This window comes from Abramis brama (genome assembly GCF_963993115.1).
Source record: "Abramis brama genome assembly, chromosome: 22".
NCBI lineage: Eukaryota > Metazoa > Chordata > Actinopteri > Cypriniformes > Leuciscidae > Abramis > Abramis brama.
In genome coordinates this window covers 26,145,246-26,166,125 of record NC_139984.1, presented here as the reverse complement: position 1 = coordinate 26,166,125, position 20,880 = coordinate 26,145,246, and the positions used below count along the sequence as shown (strand labels likewise).

The 20,880-nt window shown below is 37.8% G+C and overlaps 1 protein-coding gene across 5 annotated transcripts; it reads right to left on the bottom strand.

The window, feature by feature from the left end:
- Positions 1 to 183: 183 nt before the first annotated feature.
- lima1a (LIM domain and actin binding 1a) lies at positions 184 to 19,317 on the bottom strand. 5 transcript variants are annotated; one of them, XM_084098733.1, is made up of 11 exons: positions 19,176 to 19,317; positions 17,357 to 17,508; positions 15,536 to 15,578; positions 13,580 to 13,885; positions 6,795 to 6,858; positions 6,404 to 6,510; positions 5,605 to 5,682; positions 4,432 to 4,477; positions 4,077 to 4,120; positions 3,802 to 3,935; positions 184 to 1,741 (listed from the first exon to the last, which is right to left on the bottom strand). In XM_084098733.1, exons 2-11 carry the CDS (start codon positions 17,476 to 17,478, stop codon positions 811 to 813), a joined length of 1,875 nt encoding a protein of 624 aa, XP_083954859.1. In that variant the 5' UTR covers positions 17,479 to 17,508; positions 19,176 to 19,317; the 3' UTR covers positions 184 to 810. The 5 variants fall into 5 exon arrangements, with proteins under 5 accessions (XP_083954859.1, XP_083954862.1, XP_083954861.1 ...); XM_084098736.1 differs by lacking the exons at positions 15,536 to 15,578; positions 17,357 to 17,508; positions 19,176 to 19,317 and adding exons at positions 14,149 to 14,165; positions 14,278 to 14,397; positions 15,202 to 15,332; XM_084098735.1 differs by lacking the exons at positions 15,536 to 15,578; positions 17,357 to 17,508; positions 19,176 to 19,317 and adding an exon at positions 14,278 to 14,397.
- Between the last annotated feature and the right edge of the window lie 1,563 nt (positions 19,318 to 20,880).

Genomic DNA, 20,880 nt, shown 5'->3' with positions numbered 1-20,880 from the left:
CAATGTATATATGTAGTTTCCCCACTTACAATTGCTACCAAAAAAAAAAAAAAATCTTTGTAGCTTTATAAAAACTTTTTAAAAAGGCTTGCCATTAGCCAATACATATGCTCACTTTGCTGGGAACAAATATTGAATTAATTGTAGGGTCATTGTAAGAAAACAAAGCTCACTTGCTCAAGATTATGTAATAGTATATTTATTTGAAAACAAAAGTATTTCAGGATATTTGGTCCCATGATAAAAAAAAAAGTGACATTTAAAATAGTTAAATACAATTTTGCAATAAAACATTCAAAGGTTGCCAATTCAATCAAATGTGGTACAGCCAGGGCGTGTTTAACATATAAAGTACATCCAAGTGCATTACAGTAGTGATAAAAAAACAAAATAAAGATGGGTGCTTGAACTAAACATACTAAAATTGGCCTAAGAATCACATTTAAACTCTTAAAGCAATATCAAATTAAAAAAAATTGTATTGTTTCGAAATGCAAATATTTTGAAATTGAACAGCATCAGAATAAAATATTCTAGTCTATTAATATAGAAAAAGTACCAAATTAAAATATCATAAACCTAGGCTTGAAATGACTGTAAGACTGTAAGTGTATCGTCTAGACTAGAGAAGCCTTCTGAATAACCTGACAACTACTTGTTTTTTAGTTCATTTACATTTATAGGCACATATAAAAGCTGAAGACATGAAAAATTGCACAAAAGATAGACGGAGACCCACAACGCAGACTACGTGAAAATACGCTGGTGCTTCTGGGAAATGAAAGTCCACGGACATCTAATCTATTGCTGTCAGACCACATCATCCTCGTCCTCATAATGCCGGTTCCTCTTAATAAGGTCCTCCACAGAGACATCAGCTTTATCTTCCTCAGCTTCTTCTCCATCCCAGAAGCCGACGTCTTGTGAGGCCTTGTTCTCCTCGGGATCCAGCCCGGACTCGCTCTCGGGAGATGGAGGACTGATCTCCGGTGAGCTGCATTTCAGAGAGGAAAGTTCCTCTTCCTGGACATCCACTTTCTCCTCCTGTTCCATCCTTTCCTCATTGGTCTCACCCTGTTCCTCCTCCTCTTCTGATTGGTTGTGTTCAGTCATGTCCTCGGAAGAGATCAGCGTGTCTGTGGTGGAAGAGACGGGTGACATTTCCTCCGAGGAGTCAGCCTTCTCATTTGAAGGAGATCTTTGGCATCTCTTGTTGGTTTGAGTGACCGGTGGAGAGCTGAAGATGGAAAACGGTTTGCTTCTCTCCTTGAGAGAGACGCTCCTGCGAAGCTTTGGAAAATCAGATTGGTCCGAGTTGCTTGATACAGAGTCGCCCTCTGGAGGCCATTTCGGGCGGATGGGTTTGATGCCACTGCCGTCAGTAGCTCCACACACATGGGTCGTGCTCTCGTCCCCTTCTGACTGTGGAGGCCAGGATATCTTGAGTCGTCCTGTCTCCAGCGGCTTTTCCACCCTCTCAGAGTCGACCTGTTTTCGGGTCTCTAAAGTGGCCGCAAGCACATTAACCTTTACCAGAGGAGACTCCTCTACTGTTGGGCTGGAGGTTGTTTCTTGAGGCGAGAGCTTCACTTGCTCCTCGGCTCCTTCTCCTCGAGTCTCCCAAAGCTCCTTATGGGGACGGTGGCCGAAACCCTCGTCATAGTTGCCCTTGGCTTTAAACAGCTGGCAGTAGTGTGGCTTGCAGTAGACGTTGTTGTGCAAAGAAGCATAGTTCACCAAACTGTCCAAAAGAGGGCGGCAAAACAGAGTGAGAGATTAGAAACAAACCAAACTGAGCATCAATCCCCTGTCCTAAATGCCATAAATGTCCTAAATTAAACCATCTTAGTGCTGCAGGGATGAAGTATTTTTGTAGGCCAAAACAAGGAAATGAGTTAGCATTTTAGCATTTCTGGTTCCATCGTCCTGAAGTCAATGGGATTTTGATTTTATTTGGTTAAATGCCTGAAATATGGCTGGTGGTATAAAACAAGTTTAAGATATTTAAATTTTTATTCCACAACATAATATACAAAAGTAATGCACCCTAGTGATTTTTTTAAGCTCTTGTCTTGAAGAAGGTGTCTGCCAACAAGTAGCCTACCTAAATGGGTCTACTACAGTGACATTAAACCATCACACTGAACAGGTAAACTCATGATTAGTCTGCTTTTACAGCCTCATTGCGTCTATAAATCACACTCTTCCAAACTTTTTTTTTGTACATGACTGAAAGAGTTGTCAAAACGAAAGCTTAATGTTGGTGAGGTTGAAGTCATGTGACCATGGTAGTTCGTTTATAGTTCGTTTTTTACTTCTGCCCGATTGTATTTTGACAGATTGTATTTTGACAGATTTTTAAAAATGCTGTTAACTGGTAAAAATAATGTTGGTCACAGAGCTTATTTTCTCCATTAATCCAAAAGCCAATAGAAAATCCTAGTGGTTTTAGGGAACCATGGGTCATTCTAACTTACTGGGTTAGCCTAAAATAAACTATATTTTTAACAATTTATTTATGTAAAAAACTTTTGTACTAAAAATATTTTAGTAACAGGCGTGACTCTCAAACTGTCGTTTTCATTCATTACAACAGGTTAAATACTGTATTCGAGCCTCAACACGAGTAAGTTAACCGGCGTCAACCCTTTTTGATTAGTGACGGCTATGACTAATAAAGTCTAAAGATTCCGATGCCCATAAGACAGTCTCATCACAGCTGACTCTTCACAAGTCCCTCAGTATAATTTAAATTAACCGACAGCAGTTTGAGTTTTATTTTTATTCCTGACTGGAGAACGAGCTTGGTTTGAGTCGCGCGCAGACCACAAAACTGGCGGGAGCAGCTCGCGGGAAGGTGAAGCGCTTTTGCTAGAGCCTGTTAATCTGTGGACGACGACAATGACTATATATGAAGCCTTCAAATGATAAACAGCTCATATCTCCATCTCTGTAAGTTACTGAACACACATGAAATAAACATAGGCACACTTGAAGTGGCTCTCTTGTAGTCACAGACAAGTAACGTTACTGTTCTGTTCATACAGGGGTACGCTGAAAATTTATGGTTGTGAGTTTGGTTGCAGAATACTGTTATGTCGACTCAATTTCGTAAATAATTGTTTTTCATGTATAACTGTAACTTTATGTCAACGTATTAAACACTAAAATACATAACTGACAACCGTATTCTGATGTTATGGACGTAACCAACAGCCTATTATTGCGTCAAATAATTTAATTTATTAAAAAAATATTAAACTAAACAGTAAAACACTTTGCTATTAGCCTAATTAACCAAACACATTCTATATCTATCTATCTATCTATCTATCTATCTATCTATAGCAATAATCAGATATTCAACAAACTACTATGTCTGCAGAAAATGCCACAAATGCACAAGTGAATTTAAGTTTATTTAAATGCAATGCTATGAAAATTTCATGCTTTAAGTTGTGTAGGCCTACTCAATGTTATTTAATAAGATAGTGTTTTTATAACAACAGTTTTTACATGTTTATTATATAAAATGCTTGAAATATTTAATTCTGCATCTCATCAACTAAAATGTTACTTATGCGCGGTAAAATTTGATACCATTAAAAAAAGAAGACTAAAATAAATTAATATGATGAAACCAACAAAATTTCTGCAGTAAAAAAGAAAAAAGAAAAAAAAGTAACATTGGCTGTTGGGCAAGCAAATAGGGGACACTTCATGAGCACCCCAAAAATTGACAAATGTGAGACCCAACAGTCTTGTGTACTACTGAGCCATGGTAGAGTCTCTTGCCCTCACCTGAGTTTAGTGTTGCAGTAGGCACAGCGGAAGCAGGTGTTGTGGTAAATCTGCTGATTCGCTACAAGTTTCTCCAGCGGGTACACAGTCTTAAGGCACGCCACACAGGTTTCACGGACAGGCAAACGGAATTTCTACAAGTGCACAAAAATCTTTTAGCCAGAGTGACAAGCCATGTCTGTATTTTTCAATGACACTTCACAAAATGCAAAAGCAGAGATAAAACTATATGGTAAATAAAGAAATAGATATTTATTTATTAACAGAATTCTCACCCTAACAGCTTTAGACTGGTTTTGATCCGGACTTATAACAGAGCCTGTAAATGGAGAGAACAGTGATTTTTGACATTGCAGCAAAATAACCTCTAGAGGGCGCTGGGATTCAAAGTAACTAACTGTACAAACTGTGTCAAAATACCTAAAGGGATACCTCACCACAAAATGAAAATTCTGTCATTAATTACTCATCCTCATGTTGTTCCAAAGACTTTCATTCATTATCAAAAAGATCTTCATTTGCAAAAGTCTTGCGTGTTTGGAACGACATGAAGGTAATTAATGACAGAATTTTCATTTTTGGGTGAAAAGTACAAATTGTTCACTCATGAGACCACAAGCAGAAACTCACCATTCCTGTCTGTAGTGGGACTTTTCATAGTGTTGGATTCAGAGCCCTGCAGATACAAAGAGTATTAAGGCAAGTGACTACTTTAAAAACAAAAAAAAAAAACTGTATACAATCTGTTATTGTGTTAACATGAAACTGCATTTCAACCCTTTTTGCTTTTATAATGTGACATACCGGAGCGTAGTATATAAAAAATATAAAAAAGTATGAGAACTGATTTGTCGACAGAAAAATTTATTGAATCATGAAAAGTGAGTGAAAGAGTCAGGTTGAAAAATAAAAGGCATTTAGGGAAGTCAGCCAGAAATAAAAAAGTAGATGTGGAGTAAGTTATTCAATGAAAGATTATAGAGACAAAAAATTTTTGTGCACAATACAATAATCATGTATTGAAGTACCCCTTTATGCTATTTTAAACATTCCTAATTTTGTTTTGGCGCTCTCCTACAATAGGTTTATATGTATCCAAAAAAAAAAAGTCATAATTTACATTGCATATCACCTCTTTTCTCACAGTGTCTGAAAATGGTTTGATAAAGGATTCAGTCTCTATAAACTTTCCACGCCCCTGCTCTGCTCTGATTGGTCAGATGACCCAGTCTGTTGTGATTGGTCTACTGCTTACAGCATGTGTCAGAAACAAAACTCCAATTAGCATATCTGAATTTCAGCTCTGGATCTTCCTCAGCACTCGATACACAGTGATACGAACAGTAACAATGGCGTCGGTTTTCCAGCGTGAGTTCTCATCTTTTGGAAGTGCAAGCAAAGTGGATTCGCAGCACAGAAAATACCATCTTCTCCACATTTCGACGACACGACACGTTTCTTCTCAGTACTTTGACCTGCCCTCAAACACTGTAGTTGTAGCTAAGTAGACATTGCTCACGGGCAGCCAATAAAGACCATAGGATGTTTGTTATAAACGTAGATATGTTATGAAAGTGAGACTGGAATTGCTGACGACTCGATTCGGCAGTTCAGAATCGATTCTTTATTTGTCGTGCACTTTGATCTTTAAAACTTTGCAGACCTTTTACATTCGCAAACAGCTTTTACACACTGCATGAAAGGTAATATTTGAAAAAGCAGAGTAGGGGCACTTTAAAAATGTAAATGTATTGCGAATTCAGTCACAGGATTTCACGTAACAAAGAGCCTAACAGTTCTTACCACATCAGCACACACTGGTGGCACATTTTCCTTCTGCTTCCCACTGTGACTCCGGACTTCATTGTCTGCTGGTTCACTCTACCAAAACCAGGAACACAAAAAGGGAAAAGGTTATCAGTGGGCATGTGCTCCCTTAAAGGAACAGTTCACCCAAGAATGAACATTCTGACATGATTTACGCATCCTGAAGTCATTCCAAACCCATGACTTGCTCTTCATGCAACATGAAAGACACTTTTTTATTAATGAGGACTAAAGACATTAAACTTCAGAGAAGTTTGCAAAATTATTACTATTAAAATATCATGAAATGGTAAAGTCACATGACAGATGTAAATGGTCTGAAATTTACATCACTGATGATCATGACATCCTCCCCTCCCTCTCTCAAACCCCAATTCATGAATAAATTATTCAGATGGGATTTGTGAACATTCATTGATTCATTCTTTTCAGTTGAATTTTTTTAATTTACACATTGGACGTCCCTACTTGTAACACAGCTCCAAAAGAAGAACTAGGGATTTTTACAGAGATTTTTAGCGACTTAAAAGTAGTCCGTATGACTTGTTCATTTTAATCGCATGAAAAATTGTTAAGCAATAAAGTAATTTTGGTTTGGAACTAAATCAGAGCGAGTAAATGACATCCGTTTCGTGTTTTGGGGCGATCTATGCCTTTAAACAAGAAACAAAGAGTGTCGGGTCAGCAGATATATTGCATCTGATGAAATCATAAGAAGTGACAGTAATTGAGGGAGTGTTTTATTGTGAAAGGGGTGGGGGGGGGTGAAACTCACGGTGGGGGAGGAAGGGAAATCGTGCTTAGTCACAGCTGCCTGGTACATGGCCATTCTGTCCCTGAGAGGGGTTGACTCCACCATTTTGACTCCAGAGTCAAGACTTTCTGTGAATTAAGAAAAAGAGTCAGTGGGGTCTCTGATAACTCATACAATGAAGAAAAGAAAAAAGCATATGCGCAAGAGAAAATGAGAGCCACAAGGTCAAAGTGGGAATGGGAAACAGGAATTTCCACAGAACTGCCATCAGCACTTTTGCAGAAAGCTCATTCTCACAGTTGTTGCAAAAAGGAAGCAGGATGTTCAAGATGTGAAATCCTTTAACTGAAAACATATTGCACAAACTATTAGACTGGCGTGTTTGTGTTTAGTGTTGCGTTTGATTCTGTACCGTTGTCTCCTGGTTCCATATTGTCAGATCCACTGTCTCCTGTTTTCCCTGGTTCTCTGGACACCTAAACAGACAAAGAAACATGTGTTAATGAGGAGTTCTGAGCACAGAGCAAAGACAAAGAGAGCATTTAAAAGTCCTAGTTTTTTAAAAAGTTAAAAGGTAACGTGAATGGCCATTCACCAGCTATTGTACTACTTTACTGTGATGCATTTCATTTCAGAATAAAACCAGATATTCACTGAGAAAGAGCCAATAAAGATTTGATCCCATTCCCCCTCTCTCTTTCCAATAATTTCCTGTTTCTCTATACTGTCAAGTCTAATAATTGACTTTATTAAAATTAGGGATGCACTGATATGAAATATGACATTTTTTGCCGATACGATTACTGATAATTTTTTTTAGATTTGAAAGCCGATAACCCACATATTGGCCGCTAAATTGAAATCCAAATTTTTATATAATTTTGAGAGTCTGGTTACAAAAACAAAAGGTTTCACCATTAAAAGCCACATCCCAAACACACAATTATAATGTTCTCATTATCATTTTATGTAGCCTATATGACAGAGACATGTTGCACTTTACTGTATTTTTCTTTTTTCAAGTGATTCCAATCATATTTCAAGCAAGAAGTGCTTCACTTCAATCTGAAGTGTCTCAGCTGAAGGAAACAATCCATTATTTATCGGCTTTAAAATATCGGCCAAATTTTCTTATCAGGCCGATAATGATAACATTACCTAGATCCCCTAACCCTAAGTATGAGCTAAAGTCATAATGATGCTTACTTTAGCAAACAGCACTAATTAGTAAGGTGACGAGACATTTAAAACCATGACAGCAGTGTTTAAACGCGTCTCCTGCCCTGACCGGACAGTTCCTCCACTGGCATCAGTAATCCTCTAATGAGCTCTGAGAGAGCCGTGGACAGACACCAGCGTCTGGCTTTACTGCCACAACAACTCCAGCACACACAGCACAACAGCTCTCGTGCAATTCAATACACCCGGTGGACAGACACATGGAGACCAGAACAAACCAGTGGACAACACCACCGTTACTACACTTACATTAACCCAACAATTTGGTGCCCTGTTGATACAGCTGAATTGTATTACCTGTAATTAAACGAATAATAATTAAATAAAAAGAGCTGCTTTTGTCACAATGTTTGGTCCATAAACTTTCCTATAAGATGATTAACTGGAAACATTAGTCTATATATAAAGTTCATGCACCATTTTGCGTTTTTTAAATTGTAGTGGTATTACTTACTTCTCTGCTTTTGTTTCAGAAAATAACAAAAACAAAACATTTACTTTTCAAGAAGTGCCTAGCACATACTGTCCAACAACACTGCAATCAAGCCCAGCACAAACACATCCTCCAAAAAGTCTGCTGTATCCATTGCCATTGTTCTCAGGAAGCCAGTACAACAGGAACTAAAACTGACATCATCCCACCGAACAGAGTTTCCACATGGAACAATATCAGTATCGACCTGAAAGCCACGCGTCTTACCTATTTAAAATCAGACAGGCAGCAACGGGCGGTCCGCAGTGATTCCTGGAGATTTACAGAGCCGAGTCTGTCTGACTGAAGGCCGGCAGTGCTCTGAGAGCAGATTAAAGACGGTGAGCATGCCAGTGTTTTGCTGGCAGCCGCGGGAGAGATGGAGAGGGGGAGGGCTGAGAGGGTGGGGTGGGGTAGGCAGCTGGCTGAACCTCCAAATCCAAACAGGGCGCTGAAACCAGCCCACCCCCCCAGTCATGGATTAGCCATCAGCGGGGCTGTAAGGGGATCCAGCCGGCCAGGCATCAGTGCAGCGTCTCCAGGCTGGTGTGCGGACACCAGGGGAGAGGGAAATAAACGCAGTACAAAAGGCAAAGGCAGCGAAGCCATAGGGGGCATTAGCCCAGACAAAAGACCCTTTATTAATCCCAAACACACAAAAGATGGGAACATCTGAGCCACGGTCTGCCAAAAATGAGGAGCGTCCTTTCCTTATGTTATCAGAGAATAAAATCTGTCGCAAAAAGATGAAATGTACTATATCTATTAGGGATGCACGATATGTCGGCCACCATATCGGCATCGGCCGATATATGTTCATTTTTAAAATTATCGTTATCGGTCCAATAAGAGGATTTGGCCGATATTTTAAAGCTGATAAATAATGGATTATGTCCTTCAGCTGAGACACTTCAGACACGCACTGTTCGCCATGATGGATTTGAATAGTTTGAAATATGATTTAAAAAAAAAATTCGGGGGTAAGAAAAGTTGGCCAGAGGAGTGTAAAATTAATTTAAAAATGGACAGTGGTTCAAACTAGGCAACTGTCCTTTTTTTTTTTTTGTTGCTTGGGACAGAAATTTGGATTTAGATGTACTGGCCAATACATCAGTTATCGGCTTTCAAATATAAATAATTACTGGTTATCGATATCAGCCAAAACTTTCATGTCGGTGCATCAATATCCATAATATCTATCACATATATAATCTTTGTCTTCATCATTTTGTTTCAGTATGCTTTCATTTTATTTTATCCTTGAAAATAATGTGGCAATTATAAAAACTATCAGTATTAATAATAATTAGTATTATCATTATTATGACACAACATTGCTAATAAATGTATAATGTCTTCTAGTCTGATTTATTATTCTGCCGTTTCTTTCTACAACTTATGACGTATCCCGGATGGGTCTAGTTTCTTACGAAATATGTCCTCCCTACAGACACTGCACATCATCACGTCTGATCATATCTAGAACTTCTCTTTATTAACTGCTTTTTACAGTCAGTTCAACTCTCCAAGCACCCCAAATTCAATATCCACCGACATTTATAAAACAAATCTCTGCAGGAGATGGGTTTTTTTTAAATGCTGGAGGAGGTAGATGATGAGTTCACTTAATTTCAGTCTCTCTCTCTCCCTCATGACTATCCCCCAGGTTAAAGGAGAGAAGTGTGGCTTTGATGAGAGCAGAGAGCTCGAACCCTGCAGCGATCATGTGGATGTGTATCTCATGACATCAGCCCCCCAGTGAGAGCAGCAGACTTTACATGAGAGCAACTTCATCCCAGTCTAATGATGGAAATGTCTTTTGAGAGGTAGAGGAGTTTGGGTTTAACCCAAACATGAAACTATGTGGCTTTGCATGAGAAAAAAAAAAAAAGTCAATTAATTTGAGAACTGCTGTAACCAGATCATTGAGTCAGTGAGCTGAACTGAAGAACCAAATCTGTGAACAGTGTTCTTTTGAAACATTTATTTTCCATGAACTGGCTAATCAGATTAAACAATTCAATGATTCACAAGCAGTATTGGGTGTAATGCATTACTAAGTCATTAATTACTGTAATTTAATTACTTCTCCCTTGAAAAAGTAAATTTTCCCTCTTAATTTTACTGTCATTTAATTAGTTACTTCTGATGTAATTGCATTAAATACTGTATAGAATAATTATATGTAAACCATTTTAATGTCTAATGTTAAAATGTATGTTTTTAATGTAATCTCCCTTTAGATACTTTGGTTCAAGATTAATTTATTTGAATTCATTAAAAGAGCAGTTTAATGTCTGCCTTGTATTGTTCAAATAGTTGAGGTTGATATAGGATCTAGAAAGTAATTATTACTAATAAGTAATTCGACACTTTTTAGAGAGAGTAATTAGTAAGTAATCGGATTACACTGTCGAATGTGTAATTAGTAGCTAGCATTTAATTACTTTTTTAGAGTAACTTACCTAATCACAAGTTCTAATCACGGATTCAGTCATTAAAATCACAGCAGCTGAACGTATAATGCTTTGGATTGGGGAAGTGAAAAGCCCCTAGCATGAGCAATAATGATGTTTGTCTTTAGAAGAAGGATAACTATGGTGAGGATCAAAACATTGTTCATTGCATGCTGGGACGTTTTAAACCACTGGTGACAGTAAAATGCATTCAGTTTCAGTATTTTCCTCTCCTCCACCCACGCTCCTTTAGCTTACTTTTTTTCCAGATAAAATGTTAGGGCACGATTCCCTTTGCAGTCCGCGAAACAAGAGACACCATTGTGTATGGCGAAGTCCCGGTTTATTTTAAACACATAACCTTCGACTGTTCCAAAAACAAAATGTGATTAAAGAATAAACACAATGTCAGATGAAGACGAGGTGTGACTAGAAGGACACCACAAGAATGTTCATTTTTATCTTTAACCACACAGACTAGTAGAGAACAATAGATCAGAGATTCAAAACTGTGAAGTACAATGCATCTTGTTTAAAAAGAAGCTTTAGAAGAACTGGATTTTTACATCTTCTGACAGAAATGTGAGTGGTTATTGGCATTTAAAACATCACAACAATGCTAAGGAGTTGTGAGTGTTGCTATGTGGTTGCTAATGTATTCTGACTCGAGTGGTTTTTAGTTGCACTGCTATATGCAGTTACTAAGGTGTTCTGATTGGTTGCCTACATGCCCAAGTCAAAAGAAGCCACTCCCATTTCTCTAGGCTGTTCTATTCACTAGACAGTTTGTCTGTCAGGCAAAAATCATAAGTCTAATCACTTAGAAAAGTACCGTAATATTACCATTTACATGGCATGCCAAAGTTTAATACTCAGGGATAGCTGTTTAAACAAAGCACTAACTCATAGTAACATTTAATACAAAGTTAGAGAGCACAAACTGACAATAGATGAACCTGCAGGCTGTTTAGAAGAGCAGTGAACCTACTGAAACCTCAGAACCCAGAGAGAGAAGCACACTGGTGTCTTCATGACCACAGACCATGTGACTCACAGCATGACTAATCTCTTGAACGTTTTGAATACAAGTGGAACAGACAGATACTGTTTGATCAAGTCGTCTTGATGACTGCGATTAATCAAACTCGTACATGCATACAGTATACTTTAAAGGGGTGGTTGAATATGATTTCACTTTTCTAACTTTAGTTAGTGTGTAATGTTGCTGTTTGAGTATAAACAACATTTGCAAAGTTACAATGCTCAAAGTTCAAAGCAAAGGGAGATGTTTGCTTTTAAAGAAATCACTTTTTAAGGACTACAACAAATGGCTGGTAGGGACTACGACATTCCTCCCAGGTTAGTGACATCACCAACCCTAAAATTTACATAAACCCCGCCCCTGGAACACAATTGATAGTCATTGATTAGCATATTCTGTCTTGATAATCTATGTAAAAATTACATAAATTCATCAACTAACCATTCAGAAATGTTGTCTACATGTTGTCACCTTTTCTTGAGTCTCTCCATCATTGTCTGAATCCGGTTTGAACATAAAAGGCTAAAAGTTTTTGAAATTTTCAGCACATGTCTGTGTAAGTGCAAACTGTTGAAGCTCCGCCCTCTGTGCTGGGAGCAGCAGCTCATTTGCATTTAAAGGAACAGACACAAAATAATAATCTGAATAATTTATGGTCTCAAATTTTTATAAATTTGACTGGTAGTCCACTGTATGAAGAAGTTATTGGTATTGTCACAGTTTACTTTATTTTGCTATACATAAATTAACTATAGTGTCCTGAGCCCACTAGTAAAAAAATATTTTAAAAATCATATCTTTTGGCTTGACTATAGAATATTTATGAATGTGATAAGCAAAAACAGGCCGTTCAGAAGTTTAAGGTTGGAATGACTTTATAAAAAAAAAAAAAAAAAAAAAAATTACTACAATTTTAAATAACTTCTTTCTATTTTAATATATTTTAACGTTTAATATGTTCCTGTGGTTTCAAACCTGAATTTTTGCTCCAGTCTTTAGTGTCACATGATCCTTCAAGAAATATTTATCATTATTATTAATGTTGAAAACAGTTTTGCAACTTAATATTTTTCTGGAAACGGTGTACAGGATTCTTTGATGAATAGAAAGTTCAAAAGAACAGCATTTATTTAAAATAGAAATCTTCAACATTATAAATGTCTTTACTGTCATTTTGAGATTTTGATCAGTTTAATGTGTCCCTGCTAAATAAAAGTATTAGTTTTTCAAATAATAATAATAATAATAATACTGACCCCAAACTTTTGAACAGTATTGTCTGTACAAAACCATCAGTTCATTAACATAGGACCACCATAATTTACATATCAACACCTCCATTAGCCAACCATAACAGAGGTCATTTACATAGTGAAGTCTTAAAACTACAGTTGTCAAAAAGGGTTTTTTATTCTGAGGGTCAGAGAACAGGTTAAACTGGTCATGACAAACTATACTTTGACCGTTTTGGTCGAAGAGGCCTCAATGAACCTTTTTTAATAAGAGGAAACAATATGCAAAGTAGGAACAATTATGCAAAATGTGAAAAATATGGCCTTTTTACAATTGCACACACGCAATTTAAATTACTTCATACACACCAAAGACGTGTTGGTGAACGTGATTTCACCAAGTGCAACATGTTCCTGGATCAACAACTTTGTTGATCCTGGAACAACATTTCAATCAACCAATCAGATTTGAGAGACAGCTTATGTCAAGATTTACAGCTTACGTCAAGTATAGGCTTACAACCAGGTTTAGGTGCTTCTACATCAGCGTCATTCACCTATTATTTCTCTCTGATTTTAGGGACAAGTTACGGGTAGGATTAGCTTTAGGACCAAATTTTTGGACAGTAATAAAATATGTTGATCCAGGAACATGTCTAACTTGGTAAAATCACGGTGACCAAGAGGTGTTATCTACTAAACCCGACAAATACCTTAAGATAATATGTACCAATTTAGATGATTAGTTGTACTTACATTGTTGTGAATGGTCTCTCCTTTCTCAAACATCATCTTCAGGCTGTTGAGAGGCACAGTGGGAGTCTCCACATCTCTTGGCGTCCACTTCTCCATCGCCTGGTCACTGTCGCTCAACAGCTGGACGTCTGTGGATTCCAGTGGAGTGTCAAAACTGGGATCTAAAGCCTGCTGCTGATGGTTCTCCGTCTGTCGTGAGTACGTTTTGGGTTCTGGAGATCTAGGCGTCTCGGCTGGTTGTTCCCAGAGCTGCTTTAGGAGACTCAGATTGCCGTTGCGCATGGAAGGAGTCGACTTCTCCGGAGACTGTATCAGGACAAAGAGAATTTCAGAAGAGTGTTCACTCCTTAGGTTTCTCAACTTCTTATCTTTAACAAGACGAGACAATCAAGACAGTGGACTCTAACTGTATTGATCTATTCCTAAAATTAAAACATAAAACACATACAGATTTAGCCATTTCATTGTTGAGTTTTGAATAAGACATAGCTTTAAACTTAAATTCTAGATTAAAAGTCCAAATAAAAAGTACTAATAAAAATATCCATGATTAAAATTACATTACTCACTGATCAAGTCTCTGAGGCTTTCAAACGAGGAAAAGCAGTAAACAGAATGAAATGATTGAGTATCTTGTCATTAGTTGGTAGATTAGTAGTAGTTTGTTAGAAAAGGTTGAATACAAAAGCTTCAGAAACCTGGCAAATGGAAGGAGTGGCTCCCTCAGTCTGTTCTGGTGGAAATGAGGGGGGGGAAAAAACGCAGCACCAGATGCTAGTCTTTTGAAACTATCTGCATGAGGGAATTAGGCCAAACCCCTTACAACGGGACAGACAAACCAGGAAGAACATACAAAGAGGAAGCAGAGACAGGAAACGGGGAAAAGGAAAGTTTGTGAAAGACATTACATGCGTAGTCATGTCCGGGTTGTGTGAAACAATTAACATTTAAGCTTTTTTATAACCAAAACTTTTTATATATATATATATATATATATATATATAGTTTTAACCGTTGATGAAATATAAACTGACAACAACATATTATAAAATTAGTGTTAAAGTATTTAGTATTCTGAACACAGGCATAAATTACTTTTAAAACAAGTCATTGATAGCTTAATTTCAGAATACTAATGACTGGAAATGAGTATGTGATGTTCCTTCATTTTTTGAAACTTTTTTCATGTACACTACACTATTATATTCAACAGAGTAATTTGTCATCATATTATATTCATGGAACTACACAAAATTAGAAAGTTTCAATAAAAAACTAGTTTCCAGAAGAAGAAAAAAAACAATCAGCTAGGGATTTGAATATAAATCTATTTCGCAAGTCCTAAATATAATCCATATTTATTGTGTGCTCACATACTAAGCATGCTATTTTGACGCTAGTTTTGACCCTGCATGCTACAACAGCTCAAATACTTCTGGTTCAAATTCCAGGCCTGACACAAACACTCTGAACTGTCTGCCAAAACATAATGCAAGGCCCTCACAATGGGGCAGAAATCAAAACCTTTCATTTAATAAGTTTAACAAAACTTCAATGCAAAAGCTAAACATGACGTGAACCAGCTGCAATCTCCCTTTCAAATCCAGTCAGATAGTTCATACCTACATCCTTCATCCTGCACATCGTCATTTCTGCAACTCCTTCATCCTTACAAACACTAACACACAGTTTACTGAAGTTTCCTCACAGTATTTATGAAGACACACACACTACACATTCAGGAGGGCACAGATTGACTGAACCAGTTCTGTAAAGCACATGGGGAATTACCTGCAGATTAAGACTTCTAAAGGATTAAGATAACTGGACACTGAATGCGTGTCTAAACAGCAGCAGCTCAGAGTAGTGTGTTACAGACAGACAGATAGTTAGATAGATATACAGATGATGAGTCATTATAACAATGGAATGAATAACAACATGGTGAGAACTCACTTTTCTCTTGTCTGAACTTGTTTCTTCTGCTGCTTTCTGGTACCTGAAAAGAAATAAAGATTGTTCACTCAACTGTTTTCTAGTCCTCAATGAAGAGTAGCTAGTTTCTGTGTATTTTAAACACCATCATATAAATCTGGCCAATCAACAGATGGTGTTTTTATTGTTTGGCTTATGCTTGTCTGTGTCTCCTTTTATCTGCCTAAAAACTAAAAGATCACTTTTGATCATTGGTGGCCTCTATTGGTCATACGTAGCAGTGCAAACAAATGAACTGTCTTGATTTTAATTCGTTTTAAGTTTTATGAACTAAATGTGAACAAATTAAAGCTGAGGGCTTTCCAAACTACTGATTTGCTTCAAGGAGACACTCAACCATTCAACCATCAGCTGTATGCACTTGTGTTTAAATGACAGGAGAACATTCAGAGGGTCTATGAAGCAGAAACATCACATTCGGGTCACATCAACACTTCAGCATGCTTAGACAAGTCTTCCAGAAGTTATCCTCAAACCATCCATAAACTCACGAAAAGCAATGTTTACCTATACTAGTCAATAAATACTGTTCTGAGTTTAAATGCTGCATCTCCTTTTATCTGCCTAAATAAAAACTAAAAGATCACTTTTGATCATCGGTGGCCTCTAGTGGTCGTATATAGCAGTGCAAACAACTGGACTGTCTTGATTTCACTTCTAGTTTTATTTTTATGACATGTTAAAAAAGAAACTTGAAAGCTAGCCTGAAGGGCTTCCAGATACACCAACCATCTGTTGGAGGGACTTATAGAAAAATTCCCAACCACTGAAAGCAGGAAGTTCAATCTGATTTTCTAAGGAAATCTACGGCATACCGATTCAAACTAACGGCTGGCTCTGAATGAAGGTTAGCTGGAAAGATACACAGATAAAGACAATAATCATAGCCCTGCATGTACTGCAATACAACAGTTGAACAGTTTAAAACAGCCAAATGCTAAACACACACACATCTATCAAAAGGTCAGTGATCATCAGATTATATCTTTCACTTTGATTTCTTTGATGCTCACTAATTCAGCTGGCAAATCTACAGTTTTGAGGATGTGGAAGTCATTGATGTATGTGTAGAGAGGAAGCCAGAGGCAGAACCCTGGAAAAGACATCAGAAAATCTGACAGGAGATGCACTGGAAAAACTCCAGATTCCTCTGCACAGGAAACACACTGACTGAGAGCCAACAAAGATGCTTATAATGAGTCGGGCAGCAGACATTCAGCTGTAAATCAAACATGTTTCAATGTCTGAGAGAATTCAATATGGAACTTGCATTTGGAATGCTTTAGGATTCTGAAAATTTCAAAATAAGAAATTAAGAAGAACTTAACACTCATTTTACGTCACTATTTTTAAATGCAGTAAATTTGTGGAACTTAATTCAAATTTCTATGCTGATAATATAATTTGTACTTAAAAGTGGTATTAAAATTACATTAAAAATACAAAACGGATGCATTTTTATAAGTGGTCTCAGACTTTTGGACCCCTACCGTATCTCTGTGTCTGGCTGTTGACTCCATTAAAAGATTTGACGCCACTTCCATGGCGAACAAAAGAATGAAGAGAAAGGGAAAACCTCCCAATAATGTTGGAGCAGAGTTTTGAACATCGTAAACCAATTTAGAACAAAACGGCAGCATTTAAAACAGAAGTGCCTTGTTAAAAAAGTTGTGAAACACCGTTTAAAGAGCACTAAAAGGGGTGCTAAAGTGAAAGCAAATAGGAGAGGTTAAATGACAAGTGAGATCAGCTTAAGATATGCAAATCCTGCAATTTGCTTACTTGGAAAAGCGCTCTGCAATGGCCGTGCTTTTGCCTCGCACACCAACAATGGAGAGCTCCTTTGCCGTAACTCTCAAGGACTGTGAGGCCCATTGCCCACGTTGAAATGAACTGACTGCCATCTTGGTATCTTGATGTCTTCAGTAGGATTTCTGTTAAGACAGAAGCATTTAAAATATGAAAATGAAGACAAAACAACTTGCTCCTTTGTTGTTGATAAAACCAGACCAGGGGTTTTCAGCCTTTACAGATTCAGTGAACCCCACTGCAAATTTGGAAGAAAAAAATAATTCAGTACCATGTATATTTTTCAATATTCCATCACAATATGCATATCAGAGATTAACTTAATGGTGCATTCCAATAGATACGAATAAAACCCTGGAACCAGACTTTAAACTGTACAATGCTCAGTCTGCACTAATGTATAACAATCATCCAATTATACTGAAGGCAACCGTGGGATTGCACAAATCAAATGTGTCATGAAATCCCCAAAACACCTGAGGAACATCCGAAAGAGGAAGAAAACGTTTTCCCATATTAGTCTTGAATGAGTCATTCGGCACCAGTGCACAACACCTGAAGCTGCTCACCTGTTTATTCAGACATGCTGTGACTTATGCCTGATGTGACAGGAAACCGTGGAGCAATATTCTTATCTCACATGATCTCATGTCTGTTAAGGTTCTCACAAAATTCACAGGAAACTGATAATTTCCTGATAATTGGGAAACCACAAACCTGTCCTTAGCCATGTCTTTAATATGATAGACAGAAATGTTCTGATAAGGTTTTCCAGTTAACCAGCATTTGATCTATTCAAGCATGTTCTCCCACCCTTTACAGCTGAGCCGGGCTTTGTTTTGAGGGATGCAAGGGAAAAGCGTCAGCTGAAACGTCAGTATCACTGAAGCTGCTGAGACAGTAACTGAGTCATCATTACCTCAGATTACTCATGCATCATGCTTTACATCTATAAAACCATAAACACAACTAGTTGCTTGCTATATAGTCTGGGAAAGAATCATGTCAAAGTGGCCTTTATAGAGACATTAGGATGTGACTCAGGAGATGATGAACTCTTTCTCATCCAAAACTTCCTAAATGTGAACAAATTAAAGCTGAGGGCTTTCCACAATTACTGATTTGCTTCAAGGAGACACTCAACCATTCAGAAAATGCTGTACGCTTGTGTTTAAATGACAGGAGAACATTCAGAGGGTCAATGAAGCAGAAACATCACATTTAGATCACATCAACACTTCAGCATGCTTAGACAAGTCTCCCAGAAGTTATCCTCAAACCATCCTTAAACTCACGAAAAGCAATGTTCACCTAGTCAAAATACTTTTCACTGTAGAAATGTATGAATTGTCCAGGCCTATTTTAAAATTTCAATGACAGTGGGAGCCCTGCATAATGCAATGATGCATTGATATATGTGCTCATTAAACTCTGTTATATGGTCACTAATCAGCATATTTAGTATTAAGCTACATATTAAAGCTCTCAAACTTTTTTTTTTTTTCAAACTAAAATCAACATCTTGATGTATTACAGAATGAAAGACAACCATTTTAAGTTTTTCTTTTCATTTCATGGTACTCAAAATAAAGCTACCCTTTTAAATGAAAAATCTAATCCAGAGACTCATTCAGAAACATATGGCTGGTGAGACCATTGAAAAAACAGTGAAAGTGGGAAGCAGCTCAGTCAAACAAAACCACAAAGCATGCACTCAAAAAGCAAAACAACAAGCCCTATGAAGGCATTAACAAAAACAAAGGACCATGAAACACAATCAAAACATACATACTGTTAAGTTTGCAGTCTTTCAAGCCTCCTCTTGGAATCTTTCAGTGGATGTGCCAGAGAGTTTTCTTGTTAGCCTCTCAGTCCTCTCAGTGCTCTGAACACTCTGCTCTGCTGCTCACTCTACCATTGTTAGTGAGTGAGGAAATATAGTGCCTCCTCTCAGCCAATGGGAAGAGAGCTGCTTTGCACCTAGCAGGTAATGCCCCTCCCACTTCAGGGCTCAGCAATTCATCATCAGACTCTCAGTAGAACAGACAAAGTGAGTCAACAAGGCTTCTACTCAGTCTGGGAATCCCACAGGATTCCTGGAAGTGAGTAAAAGTCCCCTCCTTCATGTCCAGCTCATATTTCACCCCAAAATCAAAAGACAAAAATAAAAGCCATTAGGACAATAAAGATGGTAAAAAATGTTTTTGTTTTTTTTTTTAATTGTAATTCACATTTTTATTGTAATGTTCTTTCTCATTAGATTACGTATGTGCCATGTACCAAAAACTGTGGGAACACAAAGCAGCGGTGTCTCACAGAGGAGCCTCTCCGGGAGTCTCCAGGCTCACTGGATCACTTTCATTAATCCCTGTCACATGGAAGTCTTGCTGGAGAATAGGCACAACATTCCACAGTGTTAGATTACGCCTTTCTGCACATTACTAAATATTATTTAAACATATTGTATATACTGTATGTATATATATATATGTGTGTGTGTGTGTTCATATATATATATATATATATATATATATATATATATTTGTGTGTACATATATATTCAAATATATATTTATTATTTATATATTTTATATTTACGTGTATATATACTATGTGTATGTATATATACAGTGAGGAAAATAAGTATTTGAACACCCTGCTATTTTGCAGGTTCTCCCACTTGGAAATCATGGAGGGGTCTGAAATTGTCATCGTAGGTGCATGTCCACTGTGAGAGACATAATCTAAAAATCTCAATCATTAGAAAATGGAAGAAGCTAAACATGACTGTCAGTCTCCCTCGGACTGGGGCTCCATGCAAGATCTCACCTCGTGGGGTCTCAATGATCCTAAGAAAGGTGAGAAATCAGCCCAGAACTACACGGGAGGAGCTGGTCAATGACCTGAAAAGAGCTGGGACCACCGTTTCCAAGGTTACTGTTGGTAATACACTAAGACGTCATGGTTTGAAATCATGCATGGCACGGAAGGTTCCCCTGCTTAAACCAGCACGTCAAGGCCCGTCTTAAGTTTGCCAATGACCATTTGGATGATCCAGAGGAGTCATGGGAGAAAGTCATGTGGTCAGATGAGACCAAAATAGAACTTTTTGGTCATAATTCCACTAAACGTGTTTGGAGGAAGAAGAATGATGAGTACCATCCCAAGAACACCATCCCTACTGTGAAGCATGGGGTGGTAGCATCATGCTTTGGGGGTGTTTTTCTGCACATGGGACAGGTCGACTGCACTGTATTAAGGAGAGGATGACCGGGGCCATGTATTGCGAGATTTTGGGGAACAACCTCCTTCCCTCAGTTAGAGCATTGAAGATGGGTCGAGGCTGGGTCTTCCAACATGACAATGACCCGAAGCACACAGCCAGGATAACCAAGGAGTGGCTCTGTAAGAAGCATATCAAGGTTCTGGCGTGGCCTAGCCAGTCTCCAGACCTAAACCCAATAGAGAATCTTTGGAGGGAGCTCAAACTCCGTGTT

What these genes read in the sequence shown, in the direction of transcription:
- lima1a (XM_084098733.1), bottom strand. Translation starts at nt 17,478, where the DNA reads ATGGCAGTCAGTTCATTTCAACGTGGGCAATGGGCCTCACAGTCCTTG. An exon ending in TCCCACTACAGACAGGAATG is followed by an intron (nt 4,121 to 4,431) that starts GTGAGTTTCTGC and finishes CTCCATTTACAG; the next exon opens with GCTCTGTTATAAGTCCGGAT. An exon ending in TACTGCAACACTAAACTCAG is followed by an intron (nt 1,742 to 3,801) that starts GTGAGGGCAAGA and finishes TCTTTTGGACAG; the next exon opens with TTTGGTGAACTATGCTTCTT.